The sequence below is a fragment of the Rattus norvegicus genome, chromosome 10 (genome assembly GCF_036323735.1).
Source record: "Rattus norvegicus strain BN/NHsdMcwi chromosome 10, GRCr8, whole genome shotgun sequence".
NCBI classification, from domain to species: Eukaryota; Metazoa; Chordata; class Mammalia; order Rodentia; family Muridae; genus Rattus; species Rattus norvegicus.
This window is the reverse complement of record NC_086028.1, coordinates 104,064,018-104,089,788: the sequence shown is the minus strand read 5'-3', so window position 1 is coordinate 104,089,788 and position 25,771 is coordinate 104,064,018. Positions and strand designations below refer to the sequence as shown.

The window sequence follows — 25,771 nt, the reverse complement described above, 5'->3', positions numbered from 1 at the left end:
AATTTATCCTGGGAAAGAGAAGTAAAGAAGACCTTGGGGCCTGGCCAGAGGAAAAAGTTGGGGGGATCGTGGGGATGGGCAGGGCGGGCGAGGGGGACAGCGGCCTGGTGGCCTTCAGGGACAAGGCCTGAGTTCCACCCAGAATCAGGGGCCCATCAGGAATAACCCGTCGCACAGCTGGCCGTTTGGGGGAACCAGAAGTGTGTGGGTGCCACCCCGGCCCGCAATCAGGTACACAGCGCGCGTGGCCCTGCGGCGCAGCGTGCCAGGTGGTGCGGGAAGCCCGCAGCCTGTGCCAGGCTGGGCACACAACAAAAGCCGGGGTTCTGGGGAGGGCTGGGCTGCGCGGCGCGGCGCGGGAGGAGGGCTGCTGGGAGCGCCCGGCCTGCACTGGCCGTCAGCCACCGAGAGGAGGAGCAGAGGATCCTCGGAGCGCAATAAAACGGCGGCTCGGCCCGAGCCCGCAGCAAACACAGCCATAGAAGGCAGCGGAGGAGCCGAGCCGGGCTGCGCTCGCTCGCCGCCCCCTAGCCTCTTTCTTCTCCGCCGGGTGCACTGCCCTGCGCTGTCCCCTCGCCTCTTCGCCCCTTGACAAAGAGGACAGAAAGTTTGCGCGGGGGAGCGGGCCAGGTGAGGAGGGGCGTGCCCGGCGCCCCAGCCCGCGCCCCAGCAGCCGGACCCAGGCCCCTAGCGCGCCCGCCATGGGCGCCGCGGCCCGCAGCCTCCGGCTGGCGCTCGGCCTCCTGCTGCTGGCCACGCTGCTGCGCCCGGCCGACGCCTGCAGCTGCTCCCCGGTGCACCCGCAACAGGCGTTTTGCAATGCAGACGTAGGTAAGCAGCCGGGTTCGCGCGGCCCACCTCCCTGCCCGTGCAGCCCGCTGGGGCTCCCTCTGCCATCCTGAAACTGAACGCCCCAAGCACACTTTTTCCCTCTCCCGTACCCCCGCCCTCCCCCGTTCCTCTCTTTTCTTTCCCTTCTGAGCTGGAAGATGCTTGGCGACCTCAAAATTCCACCGAAATTCCGCAGCAGCTCCGGCCCCAGGAAAGGGAGCCAGGGAACGCTTGGGTGTTGGCAGGCCGCCTCCCTGGGATGCCAGCGCTGGGGGTGGGGGAGTGGGGGACACGCGGGGGGTGCGGTGGCTAAAGGACTGGGAACCCCAGGAAGAAACTTCCACAGGTGAGGTGCTGGCTGGATGAGGAGGGTTCCTCTGCAGCCATTTGGGGGTTTTTGCTTGACAGGGCAGAATGGAAGCCCCCTACGCAGATCCCATGAGCTCAGAGGGACAGAGGAAGGCTGCTAGAGTCTACTTCCCCACTGCGTGTCCCCTAGAAGGCCCCACCAATAGGGCCAGGAGGGTCCAGGAACCTTAGTATTTGCTGCTGTTGAATTTTTTTTTTTAATTCAGAATGCACACACACACACAAACGGGGGTGGTGTGGGGGGCACGATGACTTGCTGACTATAGGTCATGGGATTGTGTGGCTGCCTAGATTGCCTGGCGTATGCTACCCTTAGGACTCCTTAACCCAAAGGATGGGTACTATCGACCCAGGTAGGGGGATTGTATATAGTTATGTGGACCTGAAAAAGCTGGCAGAAGTAGAAGGCTCCACTTGGAATTGAGCCCCTGAAGGCCTCTCCCACACTACTCAGGTATTCAGCAGGTGAGACTCCCAGCCCACCTTCCCTTTGGTTTGGCTTTTACATCTCTTCTGAGTATCCTATGCCCCTCTTCCACACAGACAGAAGCCACGGTTCCTGTTTCTCCAGGTGTCAGAAATGTCCTCTTGGTGCCCTTTCCGGTGGCTCCTAGCCCCACCCTGGTTAGCTTTTTGGAGGGTTTTAGCCGATCCTATCTGTGGAGCTGCCTAACTCTGACCACTTGGGCACAGGGCATGGTGCATGTGTGTGGAGAAGTTTGCAAACGCAGTCTGATTTGGGGTAAATGGGAGTCTTTGTGCGGTTTAGCTCTGTAACGGTCAGCAAAATTTGGGTCTGAGGAAGTGGCCCTCTCCAACGAGGGAATGCTTGGTGTTTTTCCTCCAGGGACATCCTTTGGGAGTGAGTACCAGAACATTTGAGAGTGCAAGGGGATTAGACGACAGGTCTGACCAGCAAGTTGTGAAGCCTTGAGAGCCTGGTCTACAGGGTGGGAAAGAGCTAACTTGGGATAGCCACACTGATAGCTGCAGGTTGGGGGGCTGCTCAGAAAGACTCTTCTGTCTTTGCCCAGCCAAGGCAGTGCCAGGGTGGGAACTGCACTGGTCTGGTCTGGATCAGAGGTCTGAGACTCTCGTCAATGCCTAGAGGTCCTTTTCTGCTCGCACATTGATCTCCTCTGCCAAGGTTTCCCAGCACTGGTGTCCAAAGTATTGAATCTAAGTCACCACGAAGCCAAGACTTCGAACTCCTCCCAGCACAGAGGCCCTATCCCACAGGGGAGCATCCCCCGTGGCTGCTGTGACAGATGTTCACAAATGGGTGCCCCAAAGCAATGGACCGACTGTTTCGTGGTTCTGGGCTTCAGAAGTCTGAAATCCAGATGCTGGCAGGACTGGCTCCTTTTTGGAGTCTGGCCCAGTTAGGAGGGGGACACTGCTGGTACACCTTAGTGTTCTTGGGGGGGATGGTGGGTGGGTGAAGCCCTTTTACTTCTCCTTGTCTACATACAGCTGTGCTCAATCCCCTCTTATAAGGACACCAGCCATTGGACTCAGTGTCTGCTAGAACCCATTTTGACTTGTTTACATCGGCAGAGATTTCCAAATAGGGTTGTATTCACAAGTTCTGGGTGGCCATTAATTTGTGGAGGGGGCACTGCTGAACTCAGCACAGCTAGGTGTTCTGTCTTAGCCTCACTCACCCCTTCCAGGAATGACCAGCTTGGACTAAAAAGGGGCTGACAACCGAGAGTAGGGAACAGCAGTGATCCCGCCATGTCAGCAGCAGCCTCCCCAGGGTCTGTTCTCCCGGAAGTGGTACAGATTTGTGACTTGCTCAGCAGGGCATCCTGGTCTGGCCAGGATCAGAAATGCCCATTGCTGGGGTTGGGGATTTAGCTCAGTGGTTAGAGCGCTTGCCTAGGAAGCGCAAGGCCCTGGGTTCGGTCCCCAGCTCCGAAAAAAAGAACCAAAAAAAAAAAAAAAAAAAAAAAAAAGAAATGCCCATTGCTCTCTCGTCTTGGGTTCCCGAGCAGACACAGAAGGCCCAGGCCAGACTTCAGCTGCTGTAGTTTTTCAGGGCCTCTCAGATTTTGTGTACCCAGAACCATGACTCAGGGTGGCTTTCCCTGCAGCTGTGGTCAGTATGCAGCTTTATTGACTGGTGCAACACCTGCCCAGGACTGGATTCCTGGGAGGGATCTCTCTGCCAGTACAGGTCTGGAGCTGTGTGGGCAAAGAGAATGTGACCCTTCGATAGAAGGGATAAGAGATGGCCTGGCCCACTCCTGGAAGGCATTTTCAGGTCAGGACAGACTGGAAACATTTGTCCGTGTCCTGGCACTGCTCAGGCACGCTGCCGATCTGATTCTCTCACCTAATGGAGTCTTGCACCGCCTACTGCAAGCCTCGGCAGCACCACATGGGAGAGCTGGAGTGACCAAGTCCTCTCAGCTACTTGGCACACACCCTGGCTACTTTGATTGCTCTCTGGCATCAGGGTATTCAGTAAAGGGGGTTGGGGATCAGAACAAACAAACAAACAAAACCCCACCCCTTCTACCCAGGAAGTGAGACCCAAAGCCAAAGCCAAGACCCAAAGGGCCAGGTACTAGGTCCCAGGGTGATCAGGGTGAGGACATACTGGCTTTCTATGGGGTCTGTTTGAATGTGTGTGTGCGGTGACAGAGACCATAGAGGTAGGAGTGGCCACTCCAGAAAGTGTGCAGCACACACTCAGTAAGGAGTCTGTCTTTGTTTAGGGTAAAAAGCAAAACAAGGCACCACCAGGCTCTGTGAGCTTTGCAGGGTTTTGGTGGGCAGTGGCTCTCTGAAGAAATGTTTTCTTCCTGGTCTTCAGGCGTCTGTTCCAATGCACAAGTCCAGAACGGCTGGCTCTGCCTTACAGGGATGGGAGGGAGAAATGAGCCACTAGGGAGGGAGACTTACAACCAGGGCAGATGGATGGTCAAGGTTAGGAGGCACACGTAGACCCTTGCCGAGTGGCAGCACTTGTCACTGGCAGGTGTAAAAGAGAGTCAGACTTTGTGCAGCTAATGAACATGATTACTCTAAGTGACAAACATGCCAAATTTAGGGGTAAGCATGTAGCAACTTGGAATGGATTTGCAGGTTACAAAGGTAAAGACTCTGTTGGCCATTGAGGAGGGGGCTCGTGAACCCTTTGACTAGTGTTCCGATGAGTATGTTCTCCTGGGGTTGGGGGTGGGGCTCTAGAATCCAACCCTCCCAGGGTTGAACAGCTCTCAGGGTTGGAGCTAAGGAGGAATGGAGCACCAATAAAGCAGGGAGGTGTGGACTCTCCCACATGCTGTGTTCAATGCCAGTCTAGGACCTGCCTAGGCCTCTTCTGGTGAGAGGGGGGGTCAGTTCCCCAGGCTGCTTCCTGAACAGCCTTCCTTCACCTCACCTTCAGCCGGACCTCCACGTAGCTTTGAACAAGATGGCTCTTTAGATTAGAACTGGATCTGGAAGGGGACCATGATGCCTAATGCTTAGGGCTGTAGGTAGGGAAGAGCGCTTGCATTGGAACATACTTGAGAGATACACTCTAGGCCCCCAGGAATCTTGAGGGATGAGAAAAATAGCAGCAAAGAAGCAAAGGGAAGGAGGAAGGTTCAGGCAATGGAGGAGGGGTCATGCAGGAACACCCCCTCACACACACCCTTGAGCTGGGCTCAAACACTTGCACAGGATGTTTCTTCTGCCTCTGGTTATATGCACACATGCTATTAGCATGCACACACACAAGCCTGGGACCAAGCATCCCGAGACTAGGATGCTATTTCTCCAGAGGGCAGAAGAAAGATGTGTAGGATAGGCAGCGTAGAGGACGCAGGCTGGGAAAGAATGCCACAGACATTGCTAAGTGTACCTTGTTGGCGTCCAGAGCAAGCATCATTTGGGTAGACAAGCTGGATGGAGAGAGAGAGGTGTAGGTGCCCAGTTACTGAGGAAGAGGGCTCAGGTGCTGGTGTAGATTGGGGTCAAGCATCATCCCTCTGGACAGTCACATGGTGCATTCCATCCCACAGTGGACCCACAGCAAGCCCCTGACGACACTCACGCTATAGATTGGTGGCCTGAATCATGGACACTGGGAGCCTTGAGATCATGGAGATTTTTTTTTTCTTTTTTTTTTTTTTTTCCGGAGCTGGGGACTGAACCCAGGGCCTTGCGGTTGCTAGGCAAGCGCTCTACCTCTGAGCCAAATCCCCAACCCCGAGATCATGGAGATTTTTAAGGTGGTCCAAGCAATCCTGCAGCTGTTCTACAATGTGGCGACAGCAGAGTCAGAGACTATGTTTAATGGCTACATAGTTGTTGAGAGTGCTGAGCCAGGGTCTTGGTTTGGTTGCTGGGTCTGTGTAAGATAATGATACAATGTTTAATGGCTACATAGTTGTCGAGAGTGCTCAGCCAGGGCTGTGAGTGTCCCCAGGTATGGCGGATGAGGTGTTGAAGATGTGGGGAGGAGAGGTGGTCAAAGGATAAGGAAGAAGGCAGACTTCTAAACCAAGGGTGGCCAAGATGCTTAGCATGTGAGGAGAGTCTGTGGTGTAGAGCCAGCACCTGCAGCCCTAAACCCCTTGGGAACCCACTCAGCTCAATGCCCCTCCACCCCAAGTCTAAGATGGCTGGAATCCACAGTCTGTGGTCCCAGCCTGATGCATCTCTGCCATTGTTCCCATGTGTGGGGATGGAGAGGGTTAGTCTGGGGGGTTCCCACACAGTGAGCTGCTCCCTGATGGGGCTGTGTCAGACAAGCATGTTAAAGCTTTGGAGTCCTGACAAGGCAGATTGGGAGAGTATGCTGCCATGCAAATTGAGGGCTGACTTTTATAAAGAGGGATTCTTTGTAGTCTTGGGGAGGAAACTCATCCTCCATCAGCTGCTCAAGTATTGATCAGAGCTGCGTGATACCCCTGGGCACGGAGGGCTCGGCGTGACTGTGTGGCTTAGACACCTGTGGGCCCAATGTGGCACTGACTTAGACACCCGCTTCTCTTGTGGTTTATTCTACGCATGCACAATTGAATAGTTGCATTTGGATTGCTATATTCTCTGACAGGTGCTCCAAGGAATTTGTAAAGAATGAGTCACCCCCAGCACCTGTCTTGAGGGACGAGGGACGTGTAGGATGGGATTTAGCTCCTGGGTGATCTTGTCTATGGCCTTGACAGGGTTCTGTTGGATGGAGAGATTATACTAGAGCCTTGGGCGATCATGTGGTGTGGAGTTTATCAGGTCAGATAATCCTGGAGGTCAAGGGACCTGGAAACAAGACCAGAAAGACCTGGGATGATTAAAGGAGAAAGGAGCCAATGTGTTTGAGGCTGAGCTGGTAGAGCTTCAGGGCCTGGGGTATGGTCAGTGGGACCCGGGGAGGCTTTCTGGGAGCGATTCAGAGTCAGGGGCCCTATGTAGACAATCTAGTGACTATGGGGCAGTGCCAGCACCTGAGCTAGGACTAATTAAGGACAATGGGGCCTTACAACTAAACACCCACACACCAGAGTAGGCAGCAGGTGTGTCCCTGCCTGGCCAGCTGGTTAGGCGGGACAGGGCTTTGTGAGTTCTGTGGGTCTGGGTGAGGAAGTGCCCAGTCAGCTCTTTAGCAAACTGTGGAAAAATGTAGGGGGAAGGGGGCTGTGGAGAGAACAGGAAATGGGGGAGGAGCCAGTAAGGGCGGGGCGCCCACATTTACAGCCAAGTGTGGCCAGAGTCTGGCTCTGCCCAGAGTGATGGCCAGAGACCAGCACAGTGACCTTGACTCCCCGCCTCCAGTCCCATCTGTGAAATGGAGACAGTAACTCAGTCATGTCCCTCTTAGACTGAGGGTGAAGGCGAAAGGACAGAGGCCAACAGCTCAGGAGCAGAACCTATTGGTGACAGCAGCCAGGCCCAGCAGCTTCTTTTGTGCTGACCCTGAGCCCCCTGAGCCAGACCTGCCTCTCAGTCCTCATTAACCCCTAGTCAACATTATCGCCGGCTGAGATGCAGGTATCACAAGGTCGTTAGAGCGATGGAGAGAGAGATTTGATGTCATCTGCCCCCACAGGGAACAGGTGACAGCCAGGGTCCTGGGAGGTACCAGCAGCCATTATGGCAGCCTCCTTGAAGCAGCAGGTGCTGGAGGAACCACACCCTCACTTCCTGCTGCTCCTCAACTTCATTTTCCTTGGCTCCTCCATTTTGCATAAGATAAAGTCTAAGCCCAGGGCTAGCAAAACGGCTCTCCCTCGTCACACAAACCTGTGCAACCAGAGTTCAAGCCCCAGGATCCACAGAACGGTAGGAGGAAAGTAACTGACCTCCACCTATGTACCACGCATGCAGTCACGTGCACACAGTAATAATAAAGATTAAAAAAAAAAAAAAAAAAAGCAAAAAACATCCCAAGGCCCAGACTGACAAAGGAGGGTGCTCGTGGCGCTGAGGACGCTTTGGCCCTGTGCGTAGGAAGGAGGTCTTTAAGGAAGAGGAGTGTTTCTTGGTTGGTGCCAGTTCGTACCCACATGGACTTGGAGTGGTCCCTGGGAAGCAGGCTGAGGGTCCAGGAGTGACGTGTAGCACCCTGAAGGAGGTACGAAGTACTAGTGGCAGCTGCGGCTGGTGAGACTTGTCTGCCGGTTTTTTCCCGTGAATCCATTCTTTCTGTGAAAAAGTAAACTGTTGCTTGCTGCAAATAGGTTCACGTTGCTGATCCAGAAACAGGTTCGGAGCGAGTTGGCTCCACAAGCCCAGGGGTGGCCTGGGTATTGAGCTTGGCCATTCCTAATTCTTGCCCAGCCCATGGCTTTTATGTGCACAACCTCAAGCGTCCATTTTAACAATAGTACGGAGTGGACACCCAGGTCAAGAAGCCAGAGTACTGTCGCCTGGCCTGGATTAGCAGGTCATTCTTTAGTATGGGGTTCTAAGTGGGGGAGGTGGGGATGAGAAGGTAAACACTGCAAGCTGGTATCCGGAGGTCTTGCACAAGCTGTGTCCTTTCCCAAGAAAATTTATTACAAAGTACAGCATCTTGGAATGGGATGGAGTCCGCCCAAAGCTCTCACGTAACGGGACACAGCTAATCAGTGTTGCACAAGGGGAGCACAGGATGTCAGAGGCGAGTACAGGGCGGCCTTGGAACTGCGAAGTCCGGCCTCAGGGTGGGAAGAATTGGGTTCTTAGGATGGGAAGCGCAACTCCTCCAAGGCCCTGGCCACAGGCCCTTACTGGCTCTGCCAAGCGTAATCCTGGTTATAGACGGGGGACTATATTCCTTCTCCATACAGCAGGGTCTCAGGGAAAGCCTCGAATCAGCCCAGCCCTCAACAGCTATCACCAAACATGAGGGTGGGACCCCATCAGTCGGGTGGGCAGCCACCATCATGGTAAATTTGCTGACGTCTCCTTCCAGGCTTTTGTTCTTAAACTCGTGTGCGCATGCGTGTACAGACACCCCAGTCAGAAGACGACTTTCAAGAGGTGTGTCCGTCCTCTTTCTGCCACGGGTCAGGTTCTGGGCATTGCCTTGGGAGTATTGCATTCTATCTCTAACAAGGGCTCTGCTGGTCAGTATTATTCATTATTGAGGCATGACTCACGCACCGTACCGATCACCCCTTAAAATGCACGAATCATGGGGGCCGGAGAGATGGTTCCGGAGTTAAGAGCACTGACTGCTCTTCCAGAGGATCTCAGTTTTGTTCACAGCACTCGTGTCAGGGGACTCATGGCTGCCCTTGACTCTAGCTCCAGGGGATCCTATGTCCTCTTCTGGCCTCTGCAGGCACTGCACTGACATGCACACACGTACGTGCACACAGACATACACATCGTGTTTAAAGCATGTGGCTTAGTGTTTTTCACTGGACCACAAGACCCTTCCAAGATGGCCTGTCTAGTTCAGAGCACGAGTGACGTCGTCGGAGGCTTCCAGGGCAGCCTCGGGTTTTGCCTTTCCCCAGAGGAACCGGCCCTTTCCTGTGCAGCTAGGCACGCCGCATCAGGACACATGTGCCATCCCATTGTGTGACTTCGCCCCATAGAAGGCAGCTAACATCCCAATATTTTCCTGGCTTCTTTCCATGGTTGGCAAAATTACTCTCATTGCTGGACAGATGGCCCGTTGTAAATAAAGTTTTACTGAGATTGGGCGTCATCTGTGGCTATATTATGCTACAACGGTGGGGGCTGAATGAATATAGCAGAGACTATTTAGACCCTGAGGCATGAGCCCTCAATAGTCCATCCCTTATAGTCAAGTCTTCTCTGTCCTTGGCCTTGGTGCACTTTCTGGTTTGTGTTTGGTATGGTAACTTTCATCTGTAATTTCTACAAGCAAGCAGGAGGACTTGAGAAAGGATTCCTTGGAGCCATTCTCCAAGCTGACCCTGGAGCTACAGTCAGTCCCCTCCAAACTGCCCTGGGCTCCTAGGAGAGAACTAGGTGCTTTGTGGTCAGAGAATGGTTCTTTGTGTGAATTTCCCTCTGAGTGAGCCCAGAGGTCTTGTCAGTGTGTCTTGGGGGTCAGCGTGTGGTTTGGACACCTTGTCCCTTTCCAAATTGTGGTTGCAGGGGGCTGTGGCTTTCCTGGCACCCCAGCGCAGTTCAAGCACTTTCTAGAGACACGGCAGAACTTGCTGTTGCAGGCCTAGCCTTTGCCAGGCACCTCTGTTTATGACAGAGTCCTGGTTAGAACACTGGCCAGCTGGCTCTTAGCCAATGAAGGAGGAGAGCTGTCTGGACAGGAGCCCCGGCTTCAGAGCCTTGTGGGCTAATTGAGGCCCTACTATGAGCCTTCCTAGCTGTTTCCTCTTCTCTAGCAACCAGCTGGTGCCTGACTAACAGACTCTGGTAGTGTAGTAGAGAAGCTGTTGTGAAGTTATCATCACGGGCCAAGATGTCCCGAGGAGCTGCGCAGGTGACAGTCCCACTGTCTCCTTCTAGAAGTCTAGACTCCCGGGAAACCTGTGGCCTATGCCTGGGAGCTACAGGGACAAAAGCCCAGGGGGCAGAAGAGGCTATCTCCCCCAGTCCTTCATACTGTGACGCTGTGGATGGAAAGGAGGCACCCTTCCCTTCAGGGATATGTGGACTCAGATCAGCTTTCCTCTACTCCTCCAGACGGGGAAGGTGGGAAGGTCTGTGACTCGCTTAAGGTCCCCAGTACAGGGGCAGTGTCGGGAGTCCCTGGAGACTCAAACAGGGGCAGGCTTCCTGATTTTGGAGGGTGCTTGTTCCATGGGGCAGGAGGCTTGGTGGCAAAGATGTTGTGTGTGTCTCAACGTGCACCTTCTCGAGTCTCCCATGGGCATGCAGGCAGAAGCAATCAGGATTATAAAAACAAACCTGTATCCAGGAATTTTGTTCCCCCCCCCCCCCCCCCCCGAGAGAATTGGTAACAGACACCAGCCAGCGTTTGGCCACACATTTATTCAGTCTTGCTTTACCCGGTGGGGTGGGAGGGAGGCTAGAAGCAGCTGCACACAGTGCCTGGGGGTCATAAGGAAATACTGCTGGGAGCCTGCAGGTATGAAGTAATTTGTTCACTGCTGTGGTGCTGGGATAAACTCAGGACCTCCGATACTGTAGCACTCCAACACCGAGCATCCTCCCCCAGCCTGGCTTGGGTGTTTCTAACTAAAATGTAACAATGAGGCCATAAGAGGGAATCCGACTCCTGTGTGCAAGTGCACTCCTTTTTGTTTTTACTGAAATGGACTTGAATTATACATGTATTTTTCGAGTTAGTACTTGCTAGAATTGTCTAATAACAGGCAGCCATCAGCCTAGTCCCCTCTAGCCTTGGCTGCCGCAGCCAGCGAGGCCTCTGCCTTCTAGCACAGTGCATGTTCAGGGGTTTTGTTTGTTTTGTTTTGTTGTTTTTCGGGACAGGGTCTCGTGTAGCCCAGGCTGGCCTTGATTCTCTGGCCTCCATCTCCTGAGCGCTGGGATTACAGACATGTACTACCTAGCGTGGCTATGTGGATGGTTTTTACATATGTGCGTGTTTGCATGGGTGTACATGTGTGTGCCGATGTGCGTATGTATAGGAGCCAGCAATTAATCTATAGTATCAGGCCCTAGGAGTCCTACACATTGTTTTTTGAAACAATATCTCTCACTGGACATTATGGAATAGGCTAGTCTAGCTGGCTATCGAGTCCCCTGGGGATCCCTGGTCTCCCTCTATCTAGTGCTGGGATTACAAGAGCTCTCCACTATTCCTAGCTACCCCACCTCCCATCTCTCTCCCTCTCCCTCTCCCCCTCCTCCTCTCCCTTCCCCTCTCCCTCTCTGTGTCTCTGTCTCTGTGTCTATGTCTGTGTCTCTGTCTCTGTCTCTCTCTCTCTCTCTCTCTCTCTCTCTCTCTCTCTCTCTCTCTCTCTCTCTCTCTCTGTGTGTGTGTGTGTGTGTGTGTGTGTGTAAGTCCTGAGGCTCATCAGTTAGGCAAGACTGGCTGTCTAGTGACCCCCGTGGGATTCACTTCTTGTCTAAATCTCCTCAACACAGGGATTATAAGAATGTGTCTCCAACCCACCCCAGTTTGATACAGGAGATCAAACTTAGGTCCTCATGCCAACCCAGCGAGCACTTTGTCAAATTGAGCCAGCATCTCCCCAGCTTGCTGGTTGGATTAACACAGAGCTTAGGACTCTAGGAGCAACCAGGGAGGTGTTGTGAGAGCCAAGTGGGACAGCACCAGGTGTGGGAACTGAGAGCAGTGAGCCTGCTGGGGCAGGCTGAAAGAGCCACCTGTCAAAAGGGCCAGCATATTCTAGAAACCTCTCTCCAGGAACGTTTCTCTTGCTGAAGGGTTGATGTAAGACCAGGAAGGAGGAGAAAGAGGCAGAAAGATCAATCCCAGGGCTCTGTTTGTGAGTTCTCCAGAGAAACAACACAGAGAGAAGACCCAGAGTTTGGTGTGGGAATGGGCTCCCACAGGCTGAAAGAGCCCAAGCTGCCATCTGCAGACCTGAGATCAGTGGTGTGATTTCATCTGTGAATGGGGGCGGATAGTGTCTAGAGTGGAAAGGACAGGGGACCAGGAGCCCTGACGGCCGGAGACAACAGATCTATGTCCACTCCTGAGCAGAGAAGATGTTCACATCTTCTGGGTTCTCAAATTTGGACACTGTAGACCGAGACATATGATTCAAAGTTAATCCTGTACAGAGACAAACAGCTCCAAATTAACCAGCTTGCTGGGTGTCCCTTAGTTCATTAACTAGCTTGGGTATTCCTCCGTTCAGTCAAGTTGACATAGAAAAGAAACCATCACAAGAGTGTGAGCCCAGAAAAACAGAGAAAGTTCCTCCTGTGTGGATAACTCATAGGGCTCACTCCATCCAGCCAAAGCCTGTGGTTCCAGGCTCAGCTCGCCTCATCCTGTGCTCTCCACAGATCAGCCTGCCCTGCCCTTCCCTTTTCCTAGATAGAAACTTTAAGCTCCAACACTTTACAAAGCCACCTTCCCCAAACTAAGCCCTCAGAGGATGGTCCCGCACTACAATCACAGTCACGGATGTCTGGCTTTGAGGTCTAGGTAGGTTTATGAGGGAAAGAGGAGCCGGGGCCAGACCTGGAGCCCGGGTTAGGATTCTTCTCCCACCTCAGATTCTCAGAGCTGTTGGGAAATAGCCCATACCCTCTGCCCCAGCCCAGCCAGCTGCTTTCTCTGCAGGAGAAGGGATGGGAAGTGCCTGTCCTTGTGACCTTCAAGTTTGTCCTCTTAATCTTCTGACAGCTGGGGAGGGAGAGCACCGCCTGAGGAGGTCATGATGCTGCCAGGCTGAGGGGAGGGAGGACTGTCCTCCAGGCTGTGGCTGTGAACTGAGGGTTTCTACATTGCCGAGCCTCTGCTCATCAACACCTCTTCAAACAGGCACCTTCAAAAAGCTGATCCCTGCCACTTGAGACAAATCTCTGATTGCTTTTCTCACCTGAAAGCTTGTCCTCTGGCTGGCCTGTCTCTGTCTCTGACCTCACCCCTGAGGTGATGTCACAGCAACACAGCTCTGCTGTTCCCATAGCAACAGCCTCCCATGATTAACAAGCCAGGGCAGACACGGGGGGCTGTTGGCAGAGGTGGGGAGTGGTGATTCCACCTAACCTGGGTCAGTGACCCCCGAGACCCCACGTGGACCACCTTAGGACAAGATTTTGGTGTCTGCCTCTTCTCCTCTGGGAGGGGGGGTTCTTTTTGTGCCCGGCTGTTGGGGGAGAACGTGTGACCAGGCCACGTGAACTGATGCAGATTTAAAAGTCCGTCTTACCAGCAAGAATAGGTGCTGACAGTGGGGGTTGGGGGTGGGAAGACAAGCTGCTCTGAGGAGTGGGAGGTGTCACGGCAGAGTAAGAACGGCAGCTGGGTGCCCCTGAGCTGGCTAGGGACTTGAAAAGCAAGTGGTGAACATCACCCCTATATTTAGTAAGGCACCAGCTGGATCAACCACAAGGACCTATCTTGGTTGGTGGATACCTGGACCCTGAGGTCAGAGGGCAGCTTGCTACAAGGTCTGTCTTTGGGGATCTGAGCTTGTCCCCCACCCCTTCAACTGGCTGCCCTGCTGTTTTGGCCTGGTAGAGCCCACCCTCTTCTAGTAGAGCATGGGGAGATGGTCAAATGTCAGCGTGTAGCCCCACCCCCAGGATCTGGGTGAAAACCAGCTATGAGCTTGGCCTGGACGTATACTTTACCGCGCCTTCCTCAGAAGAGGTTCTGGTATCCCATCTACAAAATGCAGCCCAGTGCCTTTAGGAACAGGCCCTCTCTGGGGCTTAGCTGAGGGAGGAGGGGCCAGGGACGGGGTTGTAAGGAAGCGTACTGAGTGTCGTAGAGTATAGTCTTAGAGGCTAGAACTCAGAGAAGTGGGGTTAAAAACATTTCTGATATTTATTTCACCTGGGCTTGGCTTGGATGCCTCCAGTGATGGGTGTCTCACTGCCTACCCAATGATTTCAAGACAGCTCCATAGAAAGCGCTTCCATTCTCCCGGCCAACCTTTGCCTCCCTGTAATGTGTCCTCACTGGCCTGGCTTAGTCATCTGGAGACACACACAGTAAGTACCGCCCTCTCCCCACATAACTGCATCTGGTGGGAGAGGCTGCCGTCACCCACTTCACAGATGAGGGACTGAGATAGCATTGTTCACCACCTGCACTCCTCCAGAGCCCACCAGCCCCCCACAGAGGTCTCTCATTTTTGGCATTGTCCTTCTGAGATCCTTGCTGGCCTCTCTCCTCCTGCCCTGATCTCTCTCCTTTCTCAAAACCATCTGGGGAAAATCTTCTCCCTTACTCTTCGGACGCTTAGTCCAGCTGTTGTTACTCAGATCACGTACATAACTCGTCATCCAGTACTTTCCTAGCCATTCCCCTCTTCCCCCTCACCCCCCGACATGGTTTCTCTGTGTAGCCCTGGCTGTCCTGGAACTCACTCTGTAGACCAGGCTGGTCTCGAACTCAGAACTCTCGTTGCCTCTGCCTCCCAGGTTCTGGGACTAAAGGTGTGCACCTCTGGACCTGGCTCTCATGATTTCCATTTGTTTGTTGGGTTTTGTGACACCAGAGGCCCACGCCAGGCATCTTCCTCGTTTGCTTTCTACCACACATATGGAGACACTGAACCTGGAGTTCACTGGCTTGGATGCACTGCCTGGCCAGTGAGCACCAGGGGTCCCCTAGTCTCTGCCTCCCCTTTAGCGAGGTCTCAAGCATGAGCTGAACCCGGGTATTTTACATGGGAGATCTGCACTCGGGTCCTCAAGCTGACTAGGCAAGAGCTTTGCTGACTGAGTCACCTCCTCGGCCAGCCCCTCATTGTGCCTTTAAAATGATTATCTTGTGACCTTGTCATAGGCACTTCTCATCCCTCTGACATCACAGACCCCAGTCTGCCCTTTAGCTTCCCGGATGTTAATGTTGTCTTTACCTTCAATGTTGGCTGCGCTCCCTTCAAGTCAGGTGCCGTTCTCAGTGACAGAGGCCGTCTCATCTGCCGTTAGGACGTCCCGGTAGAGACAGGGCGCGGCAGCCGCGTCATGGAAATGCCCCTCTGTCTGTCTGAGCCCAAGATGTCCAGCCCAGGGTTAGAGTCTTCTCCGACTGCAGATAGAAATCGCCCTGGGGCTCCCTGCCACAAACAGTGCTTGGGTCTCTCAGGCACCGACGCTCTGACTGACGGAATCGGTGAGATTTTTCGGTGCATTCGTGTTGCATGTTGTCCTGTCAAATTTGACCAGGGATTCAAACTGTAGGAAGAATCTTGTGATGTCGGCCTGGTGGCACGAGGCCCGTAATCCTAGCACGGAAGGGGCTGAGGCAGGAGGATCACAAGTCAGAGGCTACCCACACAAGAGCGGTGCAAGCTGGAGCCTTGCGGCTGATTTTCTGTCTGCCTTGTGGGTCAACAGCGCCCTATGGGTGTTGCATTTTAGGACGAGTGAGTCTTGAGTCAAAAGCTTGGGTCTCTGAAGCCAGGGAAAGGCCCACTGACCCCTGTACTCCTGTCCTCTTTTCTGTCAGATTCTGTTGCTGGACATTTATTCCTGTGGCACCAGGCCACAGCAGTTAGAAGAACAGGTTGCTATCAGGGAAAGAGGGGACAGTTCTAGCCAGCAGGAAGGATGCAGGCGGTTCTACAAAGTTGATTTACTAAGCCCACATTAGATTTGGGGGTCGTTTATATCCTAAGAGCCCTTGAGGATCCCCTATGTTGTCCCAAAGAACTAAAGACCCAGAGTGGTGCTGTGTAACAGGTGAACGGTGTACGTCATGTGCCAGTCACTCTCGGGAGATACGGCAGTGTCAGGCTGTATGTGTGAGACTGCAAGGCTGAGCTGTATAGAAATGCTTCCTCTAGCTGATGTCACTAATCTATAGGTATCTCTGTGTGTTTCAAAAGTATGCTGGTATCCAAGTCCTGAGTATACAGGCTGTTAAAGAGTTCCTGTTGTGGGATGTCCCAGGGAGAACAGGTGGAGAATGGAGGGAGCGTGTCCTTGCCATGACGATTCCCCATGGGCACAGTGAAGATGCTGGGCGGCACTGAGCACCGCTGTGTGGCTGGTAGCACAGTGTGACCTGACCCCCGCTGCTGCCCCACAGGCTGGGGTGGGATCTCACTAAGGCGGAGCCCAGATCTTGCTAGAGGTTCAGGGCTATACTTGCTGTTGCCTGTGGGTGGGATTTGCAGACTTGCTCCTAAGGACAACAGGGGGCCATTGTAGGTTGGTGCTGTGCACTGTAGTGACGGGAGGGTGGGTGAGTGGGAGACAGGAGGGCTTGTAAGAAATCCTAGGGGCTCAGAGGCTGTTGTATGAGAGAGCTAACCGTGCAGGCGAACGTCTGGCAGACTCAGAGGCACTATTGGTCCTGGGTTAATACCCGGAAGCACCTGTGAGCTCACCTCAGGCCTCAGGAGTAACCAGAGGAGAAACACAGCCCCGATCAAAGCTGATGTGCTTTGATCCTGAAGTAGCTTCCAGTTCTGACTCCCTCTCTGCAGGTTAGGAACCTGGATCAGGGTCTGCCTGCTGAGATTTTGAGACCTTGGTGCATGCTGGGTAGGGGCTGGATGGCCTTAGGCAAGTTACTAAACCTCTCTGAGTCTCCGGCTACCCCATGATGCATCTGCAGAGGGACTAGGGGGATATGCGTGAAGCCCAGGAGTGACAGGAAGTCACCTGCTCTACGGCCAACCTGGTTTTGTGGTTATGGATGCTGAGTCCACCCAGCTAGCTCCACTTGGCCCTGACGTCACAAGTATCCCCTGGCTTGGTTAAGCATCTGTAGAAGAACACATACTCCCAAGTCCCCCCCCCACCCCACCCCGGCATCCCTTGAGGTCGTGGTACTTGATATGTCTCACCTGTGTCTGAAGAAGGTGGTGGCATCTGCCGTATTCGTTATCTGATGAACGTTCAGGCCACATCGATGGTCAGCTACAATGAGGTGGTGGGTTTATCCCCGTGGCCACTGTGAACCTGGTGGTAGGAGGGTGTGGCACACGGTCACAACGAAACCGGCAAGTAGAGGGCCTGAGTGGCCACTGTTTAGCTGTGTGACTGTCCTTGTGGATGTGCAGAAAGCAGACCCAGGGCATCCACGGGGCATAGGTACTAGGATGACGCCCCGAGAGAGATGTCTCACTAGAGAGACAGAATCTACACAGGTCAGCTGCAGGAGACCCAGCCTGGCTGGTGTGAGCCCATTCTCTGCCTCCGCACACGGCTTCTGAGTGTATTACTTTGGTTCCTGATTTCTCTGGGGGGGCAGGCACTGGACGTTTCCTCTACCCAAATGCGCAAAAGGCATTGGGATTACCTTTGAGGTGTGTGTAGGGGGACCTCAGGGTCTTATAAGGCAGCCTGGTGCTGATCCCCTTTGGCTCAGGTGTCTGTGTTACTGGTGGCTGTGGATGACATTTGGGACTTGCTGATGAGGACACCAGGTGAATAGGTACTTCTCCTTAGCAATCTCAGGCTCAAGGATCCCCCTGAGTCCCTAGTGGAACCCTGTCCTCTGGTCACAAGAAAGGTGGGGGAAGGGCACAGGAAAGAGCTAAAAGGTAACCGTCATGGGGACGAGGGTTCCTGAACTCCGGAATTAGCTATTATTCACTCAACTTTTTTTTTTAAGATTTATTTATTTATTATATATAAGTACACTGTAGCTGTCTTCAGACACACCAGAAGAGGGCATCGGATCTCTTTACAGATGATTGTGAGCCACCATGTGGTTGCTGGGAATTGAACTCATGACCTCTGGAAGAGCAGTCAGGTGCTCTTAACCACTGAGCCATCTCTCCAGTCCCTATTCACTCAACTTTGTCCCAAAGATTTCTCCTTGAGGGTAAGGGTCACTGACTGAGATGGGGCCACTTCTGGGTGGCCGAAATATAGCAGGTCTTAGTAATTGTCACCAGCTAGAAAGGATGGGAGCCACTGGCTCCAGGCTCAGACATAGACTTTACATCTTAGGTGGGTCTCTCGCCATCGAAGAGATAATCACAGCAACACAGACCCTCCCCACCCATGGCAACACGGATGAGGCTATTCCCCACGTGGGTAAAGCTCAGGGTGTGGTGTGAGACGGGGCCTGAATCATCCGGTGTCTCTGAGCTTCCACTTCTCCTGGCTACAGACTTCGATGTGGTAATTCCAGGCCACTCCGTCTACAGCCGCCTGTTAGAGAAACTGCCAGACTGTTGACGAAGTGCCTTGCCCCATTTTAAACGCCCACCACAGGATGCAGGTTCCAGTTTCCCCAGCTCTTCCCGATTGTAGAGGGCGTGAGACAGTCACATTGACTGCATCTTCAGTCAGCCTCTCTCTGGTGACTGTGGCTCTTCATGCTCTCTCTAAGCCATGCATCTGTCTTCTTTGTGGAAATGTATCTGTATCTTTGTATCTTTTCCTTAAAAAAAAGAGAGAGAGATTTATTTTTAATTATGTTGTTGCGGGGTGGGGTGGGGTGGGATGGTAGGGATGGGATTGTGAGGTTAGAAGGGGGAGCGAGGTGCAGGGGATGGGTGTTGGGGCAGGCAATGCGTGCACATGAGTGTGGGGCCCATGGAGGCCAGAGGTGTCATATCCCTCGGAACTAGCGTTACAGACTATTGTGAGCCACCCCCACATGAGTGCTGGAAATTGAACCCAGGTCCTCCGGAAGAACAGTGCTCGGCCATCTTGACAGTTCTATTTGTATCTTTTAAAAAGTATATATTACATTGTTTTTGTATGTGAGTAGTGCCTGCGTGCGCCCCAGCCCATGTGTAGAGGTGAAAGGGCAACTTCCAGCTGTTGATTCCCCTTCACGGGATCGTGGGGCTTGAACTCAAGATGACAAGCTTGTGTAGCAAGGTCTTTTACCTGCTGAGCCATCCCGTTGACCTCCGGTTGTGTGTCTTAGCCAAGTAAACTGTTAGGTTGTCTTCTCATGGAGCTGTGTAAATATTATGATCTAGAGTCTCCTTCTGGATCTGTGGTCTGAAAACCTTGGTGTTTGTAGAAGGGGTACAAGCTCAGCTTGTGATGCCATTCACCTGTCAATTTCTGCTTTAACTGCTTGGTTTTTCCTGTTAAATCTAAGAAATCTTTGCCTAAGCCAGGGCTTTGAATGTATATGTATATGTATATGTATATGTATATGTATATGTATATGTATATGTATATGTATATGTATATGTATATGTATATATTCATGTATATATTCATGTGTATATACATGTGTATATATTCATGTATGTATGTATAAATATTCATGTGTGTGTGTGTATACACACATATACACACACTTGTTTTCTTCTAAATGCTTATAGTTTTAGACCTGACATTAGGTCTATATAGGTTTCACTGTGAGTTGATTTTTTTTGTACGATATAAGGTAGGGTCTGGGTTCCTCTTCTTTGAGTGTAGGCACCCTCCCGTGTCAAAACCATTTGGTTTTGTTGTTGTTGTTGTTGTTGTTGTTTTAAAAAAAACTAAGGAAAAAAAGCATGATTTTCTGTGCTTTGAAAGAAAATCTCAGTCCCTGAGTTGAGGCCTCCATCTTCCTCTAGTTTTCTCCTTTTGGCTACCATGGTGCTTGTCAGGCTGGTGGGAGTAATATCAGCTGTTGTTTTTTAAGAACATGCGTCTAATTGCCTGGTCTGGAGAAAGGAGCTATCACAAAGGCATATTTGTCATTGTCAGTGTCGTGTGACTGGCTGTGGCTGGTCAAAGGCCCTGTGGTCTGCCTAGGCAGAGAGGGCCTGTTGACCCCTTTCTAGGATGTGATATGGCTCCAGTGTCCCCTGGCTCCCTGCCCCATCTTCCCCATCTGTGAATCTCAGGTGGTAATGGGGCTTTACCTCCCAGGGCTGCTAGACAAAAGTGATCTGTGCTGTGTGTGGCAGTGTGTGCCTATAAGCTCAGCACTTACTTGGGGGGTTGAGATGGGAAGATCACACGTTCCACGCCAACCATATATAGGGAGATCCCCATCTCCAAAAGGGAAGCCTGCATGATGACTGCTTAATGCACAGAGGAGCCTGGACTGTGACATTATCAGTAATGGCCATGCACAGCTGCTTTCTGATGGTTGTGACTGACAATGGCTTAAGCGGGTCGGGTCAACCTGCTCCTATAGGGACTGAAAGAAGGGGCGGTTGGGGGCTCTTCATGTGACCATAGTGGCCAAATGGTAACAGGCGTGATGCTGTCCCCTTGAGAAGCACAGCTTTTCTAGAAAGGTCTGGCAAAGATGGGCTCTTTTGGTGCCACAAGGACACACAACAGTTCCCCAACGACCTCACAGTCCCAGGCCGAGCATCATGACCTAATGTGCATGTCTCCTCCTCTCTGTCTGGTTTGTATTAGATCCATGTAGCAAGCATGTGCTCTTCCATACACATGCCTGCATACACCCTGTTCTTATAGACATGCACACAGTTCCGTGTGTGCCTGCATCTCTCTGGTTTTTACTCCATCCACGTAATAAGCATGTGTATACACGTGTACTCCTTCATGCACACCCCTGCTCTTGTGCATACAGTCTTGTAACACAGATGTATGAACACAGTTCCATGCAGCTCTCTGTTTCATCTCATCACCTGTGAGCAGCAAGCTACATTGTTGCAACTCTCACCTCGGGTCAGGCTACACTGTTGCTTTTCATGCACTGGCGGGGACGCCCTCCTCCCCCTTTGTTCTCAGCTGCTCTTTTCTGCAACCTCCCCCCACACCTGAATCCTAACCTTGCCTCCCTCCCGGGATGGAGTGTTACCTGCTATTGCCCTTTGTCCTGGGGCCACCCTGTCTGTGCATTTAGTGATCTTTAGTGACATCCCTGGCTTGTCCCCAGCTGCAAATGGGTAGCACCTCTTCCATTTAGTTGTGATGACAAAAATCATCTCCAGATATTACCAGATGCCCTCTGCAGTCATACTTTGACACGCATACCCCCACAAGAAAACCCCCACAGCGTACCCACAACATCCAAGGTGTTCAGGACAGAAACCAAGGGTCAAGGAGTGGATGCCAGTGGGCAGAGGTTGGGAAGAGATCTGGTGATCGTGGTTTTGAGTGTATCCTGTACTGAGAACCCCGTGTACACTTGTCTCCAGGGCTTTGCACACTCTCCTCCAGCTGTTCGGAGTGGCCTGTGCCCTCCTGACCTTGTAGGTTTGCTGTGAATCTCTTGTGGTTTCTGTGGGTGCCCCAGGCACCCGCACCTGCAACCTCTGCTTCCGGCCACAGCCGCCTTTCCTTACAAGTATGTCTGCAAAACTCACAGAAATGCAGAGAGACACAGAGCGAGCAGCTCAGCTGAGCCCCTCTTCCGAAGATGAAGCCTTGGTTTTGAGGCAGAAGCCTTCAGAGACGCAATCCCCAGAGGAGGACACTGTCACTCTGCAGCAGTGGAAAGCACGGCAGCTGCAGCGCCTGGCTGAGGAGTTGAAGGCAGAGTGGCAGGAGGCCCGGCTGCAGCAGGTCCGACAAGCCGAACGCCTCTACTTGGCCCACCTGTTGGATGAGGCAGCAGAGCGGGCCGTGGGAAGCGACTCTGGCTTGGATGAACAGAACCAGAGAGGAACACCAAAACACACAAGGGCTAAGGAGAGAAACCGAGCAGCCTACAGAGAGGAGAAGGGCCGCAGGGAGGAGCACTCCAGACATCACCCCAAGTCCCGGAAAAAGGCATCGTGCACGGAGAGACGGACTTCTACCAAAGCCCGTGGCCCAACCCCTGTTGAGAAGGGTAAAGGGAGACGGGTGTCTTCAAGTAAGGGCCGTGGTGGATACCAGCCCTTGGGCCCTCGGGTGACCAGAAGGGCAGACATGGGGAAGTTCAACCCATTCTTTGATGGTATTAGAGAAACTGAATTCGGGGAAGAAGTACAGAAGGAATTCTTCCGGGAGGGGAGGCGGCCCTCATCAAAGGGGACTCGACTTGCTCACAACCTCAGGGACCAGAGTCTGCAAGGCAAAGCAACAGTCCTAGAAGAATCCTTGCCCCTCGACCACACCTTCAAACAAGGGGCTGAAGCCCAGGGGCACCCAAGCAAGTACAACAACAGGAATCAGTGGCACAAAGAAATTGAATCTACCTTCGAGGAATTGTTTAACACAAATAGGAAGCTGAAGAAACATCTGAATTTGCACCTTGAACAGAGGCTCAAGGCAGACCAGAATCCAGATGAGCAACAGAGCTACTCAGAGATTCGGAGTGAGAACTTTGGCACCCTGAGAGAGGAGGAGAATACGGAGGAGCCAGAAACCACCAAGGAGTCTGAGAGCCCAACAGAGGTGGAGACTTCTGAGATGTGGTCCAAAGCCAATCTGAAACAGATACTGAGTGACACGGAGTACCCCAGGTACCAACAAATGGCAAAGTGCCCATTAAAGAATGAAAGCCTAGTGCCTGTTAAGGCAGGAACATCTAGAGAACAAGACGACTTGTTCTCACTCAGTCCAGAGTCGGTACAGGAGACACCCACATCACCTGTGGTGGAGGACGATAGTCTCAAGCCTTACCTGCAGAAACAGGCAGACTCTGTATCAAGCTGGATGGCTTTGAGGCAAAAGCAGAAGGCAGAGTTGGAGCAGAGAAGGCAAAAGACACTTTTGGAGCTGACAGAACACCCCAACATGAGCTTGGAGATCCATTACAAGGCTGAGCTGGAGGAAGAACGCAGGGAGCGTAGACGGATGCGTTTGGCTCTCCTTAAATCGTATCCCACAGGGGTCCAGGCCCCGCCTGTTGAACGAAATATTCCTCTGGACAACGGTCTTCTCGATGAGGACAAACAGAACCAGATGATCCGTGACCTTCAACAGCAGATCTTAGAGCAAAACAAGATACACCAGGAGTTTTTGGAAAAAGCCAGGAAACGCTTGCAAGAGTTTCAGAAAACATTTTAAAAGCAGACCCACCCATGATAAATACATCCCTGATGGCTGCTTTGCCTGTACCATGCTCGTGTCTCTTAAGTCTCTTTGTTTGCCGTCCCAGCAAATGCCATCCTGCAGAAGCAGGATTCTCGTGGGGTCCAGAGAGAGAACCTAGCTGGTGTTCTACAGAGAGTCTGTTTTCATGGGCTGCGGGGACCCATGGAAACCCCAGGTAAAATAGACTCTTAAGATGGTTTAGCCAAACACTGGACTTTCTGGGGGCACTCAGGGTTAGACGGGCACAGTTTCAAAAGCTACGTCATCGGTCGCTTGGCCTCTGGCTGAGACAATGTCAGTGCCATTAGCTAAAAATCTCTCCTTTAGAAGACAGGGTGGGGAATGGGGGACAAAGACAACAGTGTTTAACAATATGCGCACCCTTATGGGTGGGGGACAGGCAAGCCCAACCCAGCTGGGTGACCCATCCGGGGGCCAGAGCTGCTGTGGGTTGTTGGTGGCAGAGGGGAGATCTGGACGTTTAGATTTCTGCTCCTTAGCTATCCAGACTCTAAACCAGCAGCTACCAGGCTATGGGGAGCACATGCCAGGCAGATGGGAGGGAAGCAACAGACTTTCTCTGAAGAGCCCAGAGGGTGACTGCCTTCCTTTTGCCAGCCTGCATCTGGCCACCATTCAGCTCGACTTTTGCAGCCCCAGGGATGCGGTGGAAGGGCTAGGCTGCAGCCTAGAGGAGTGCAGATTGCTCCGTAAGCTACACGAGGATGCATGAGGCCCTAGGTTCAATCCCTAACACTACAATGGCAGTTGCCGTTAGCAGTGGGGTGGGCGTGAGGTGGACGTAGCCATGAGTGGGCATGGCCAAGTATGGTGGGTCCTGACTGACTTAGGCAGTGGCTGCTGGCTACGCCTCCTCTTTAGTTTTGTACCTTCTCTCCTTCCTTCCCTCCCCTCCCTGTCCCGTCTTCCTCTCACTGACTTCTAGGTAGCTCGATTGGTCATATTTGCTCATGACCGCATTAGTGCTATTAGTCTGTAGTCGGCCATATTTATCTCTTATATGTGTTTTGTAGGCCACATAATGGACGACTTCATGCCAGTTAGATCTATGACCTAGAGGAGGTTCTCTGACATGTTTCGATTTTATCTTAACCCCCTGCTTCCTCAGACATGCACCCGCTGAGCCAGCCCCTCAGCATATACATGCATACTGAACATGGCGGGTCCATGTTCCTTGGGGTTAAAGTTCCTCTTCCCTGCTGTTGTCTCAGCCTCGCTCCTGACCCTCCCCCAAGCCAGGAACCTCCACACATTCACCTTGGCTTGACATCCCCATGGGGCTTTTCGGAGCCGCCTTTCAGGATCCCAGCTGTGTTTGCGCCTCTTTCTGAGAAGAGCACTATGCAGCAGCGCCTTCCGGATCAGGAGGCCTGGTGCTGAGACGCGCTTTCAGAGTCTAACCCCAGCTTTGGCACCGACTCTTGTTTAAAACGCTTTTGGAAGCTGCAAACGAAAGCGTGCAGCTGGGGCGTAGGTGGGAGGGCTCCGTTTACCGCCCCTCGGTTTCCCGTTTGCACCATTTCTACTGAAGGAGCTTCCTCTGCTTTCCCGATAGTTTTCATTTATAGTGAGTGCCAAATCCTGTCCCCGACCCTTTCCCCAACTCTGTCCCAGCAGGTAAGCTGCGAGCGGCCTATGAGGTCCATGCAACTTGTACATAGCAGAAGACACAAACAATGAGTAGCCCGTGTGACCAGTGTTGCCCAGGAGTTAGGGCTACAGCATGATGGGACATACTGGGCCCTGTGTGTAGTTCTGAGCAACCTGAGGCCTCCTACCACCATGCTCATCTGGCTGGACCCGAATAGCATCCCGCAGGGCTTTGAAATTTGCTTTTGTTTTCTCGGTCATCAGACCTTGTCCCTGCCTGACCATCGGTTGGCGCTCAGTGTTGCACAACACAGGTCGCCCTGCAGCACCACCTCCATCCAGAGGAGTCGAGTGGGTGTTGCGGTGTCCTCGGCCTAAAGCTGCAGTCACAACTGGACCTCACATTGCGTCACTGAACCTCCCGACTTAGTTGGAAGCCGCAGCCCGAGGAGCAGACCCATCTTCCCGGAGCACATTGTTTTTGTTTCCATTTACGAAGACGGTATTTGTGGCCGGTGTTCTGAGTAAGGAATTTCCCCTCCTCGGCTACACTGAGCTAAAAGTAGGTGTAGAGATGGGTGCTGAGACATGAGTCACCTCTGCCTGGACAGTAACACCTACACCGTCCCTTGGCAGGAGCATGAGGAGAAACCCTGCCTTCTCCCACTTGTCTTATACAAGACTAAAGGGGGATGGGCTAGCCTCGGCTCAGGCCAGTGGTGTAGGTTGTACCTCCAACCCCCTAGGATCTCCTCCTGCTAAAACAATGACTTCAGCGATTCCCTAAGGAGATGTCATGGCTGCTTTCCCATCTCACTCATCTCCAGAGGGTCAGGAGTTGCTGTGGACCCCATTTCACCCTCTTGGTTACACTGAGACATCTGAGTGGCAACACAAAGTCCTCTCGTATAACCTGGAGCCTCTGTGGTACCTTCTCCCCTCCTCACACATCAGCCTTGTGTGCCATAGTGACTAGAGTAAAGGTTCTGCCGCTCGGGGGAGCCAGGAAAGAGGCCAACGCGCTGACTCCCCAGTCTCAACAGCCCGTCTC

At 52.7% G+C, this 25,771-nt stretch overlaps 2 protein-coding genes across 15 annotated transcripts in view; both read left to right on the top strand.

Moving 5' to 3' along the window:
* Nucleotides 1–574: 574 nt before the first annotated feature.
* The window catches only part of Timp2 (TIMP metallopeptidase inhibitor 2), a 47,611-nt gene continuing 22,414 nt past the window's right edge, over nt 575–25,771 (top strand). Inside the window, exons 1-4 of one of the 14 annotated variants that reach the window (XM_063268835.1) lie at nt 1,137–13,463; nt 13,608–13,692; nt 14,142–14,238; nt 21,455–23,137. In XM_063268835.1, coding sequence (XP_063124905.1) covers nt 21,457–23,082 — 1,626 coding nt within the window. In that variant the 5' untranslated portion in view covers nt 1,137–13,463; nt 13,608–13,692; nt 14,142–14,238; nt 21,455–21,456 and the 3' untranslated portion in view covers nt 23,083–23,137. Of the gene's footprint in view, nt 832–1,136; nt 13,464–13,517; nt 13,693–14,105; nt 14,239–14,260; nt 15,368–21,454; nt 23,138–25,771 lie in introns of those variants that run through there. The other 13 variants (XM_063268837.1, XM_063268834.1, XM_063268833.1 and 10 more) reach the window with 13 other exon arrangements.
* Nucleotides 10,002–23,137, top strand: Cep295nl (CEP295 N-terminal like). Its single transcript, NM_001017481.1, has 2 exons — nt 10,002–10,096; nt 21,455–23,137. Exon 2 carries the CDS (start codon nt 21,457–21,459, stop codon nt 23,080–23,082), a length of 1,626 nt encoding a protein of 541 aa, NP_001017481.1. The 5' UTR covers nt 10,002–10,096; nt 21,455–21,456; the 3' UTR covers nt 23,083–23,137.

Coding starts and splice junctions, on each gene's coding strand:
- Cep295nl (NM_001017481.1), top strand. CDS start 21,457: ATGCAGAGAGACACAGAGCGAGCAGCTCAGCTGAGCCCCTCTTCCGAA.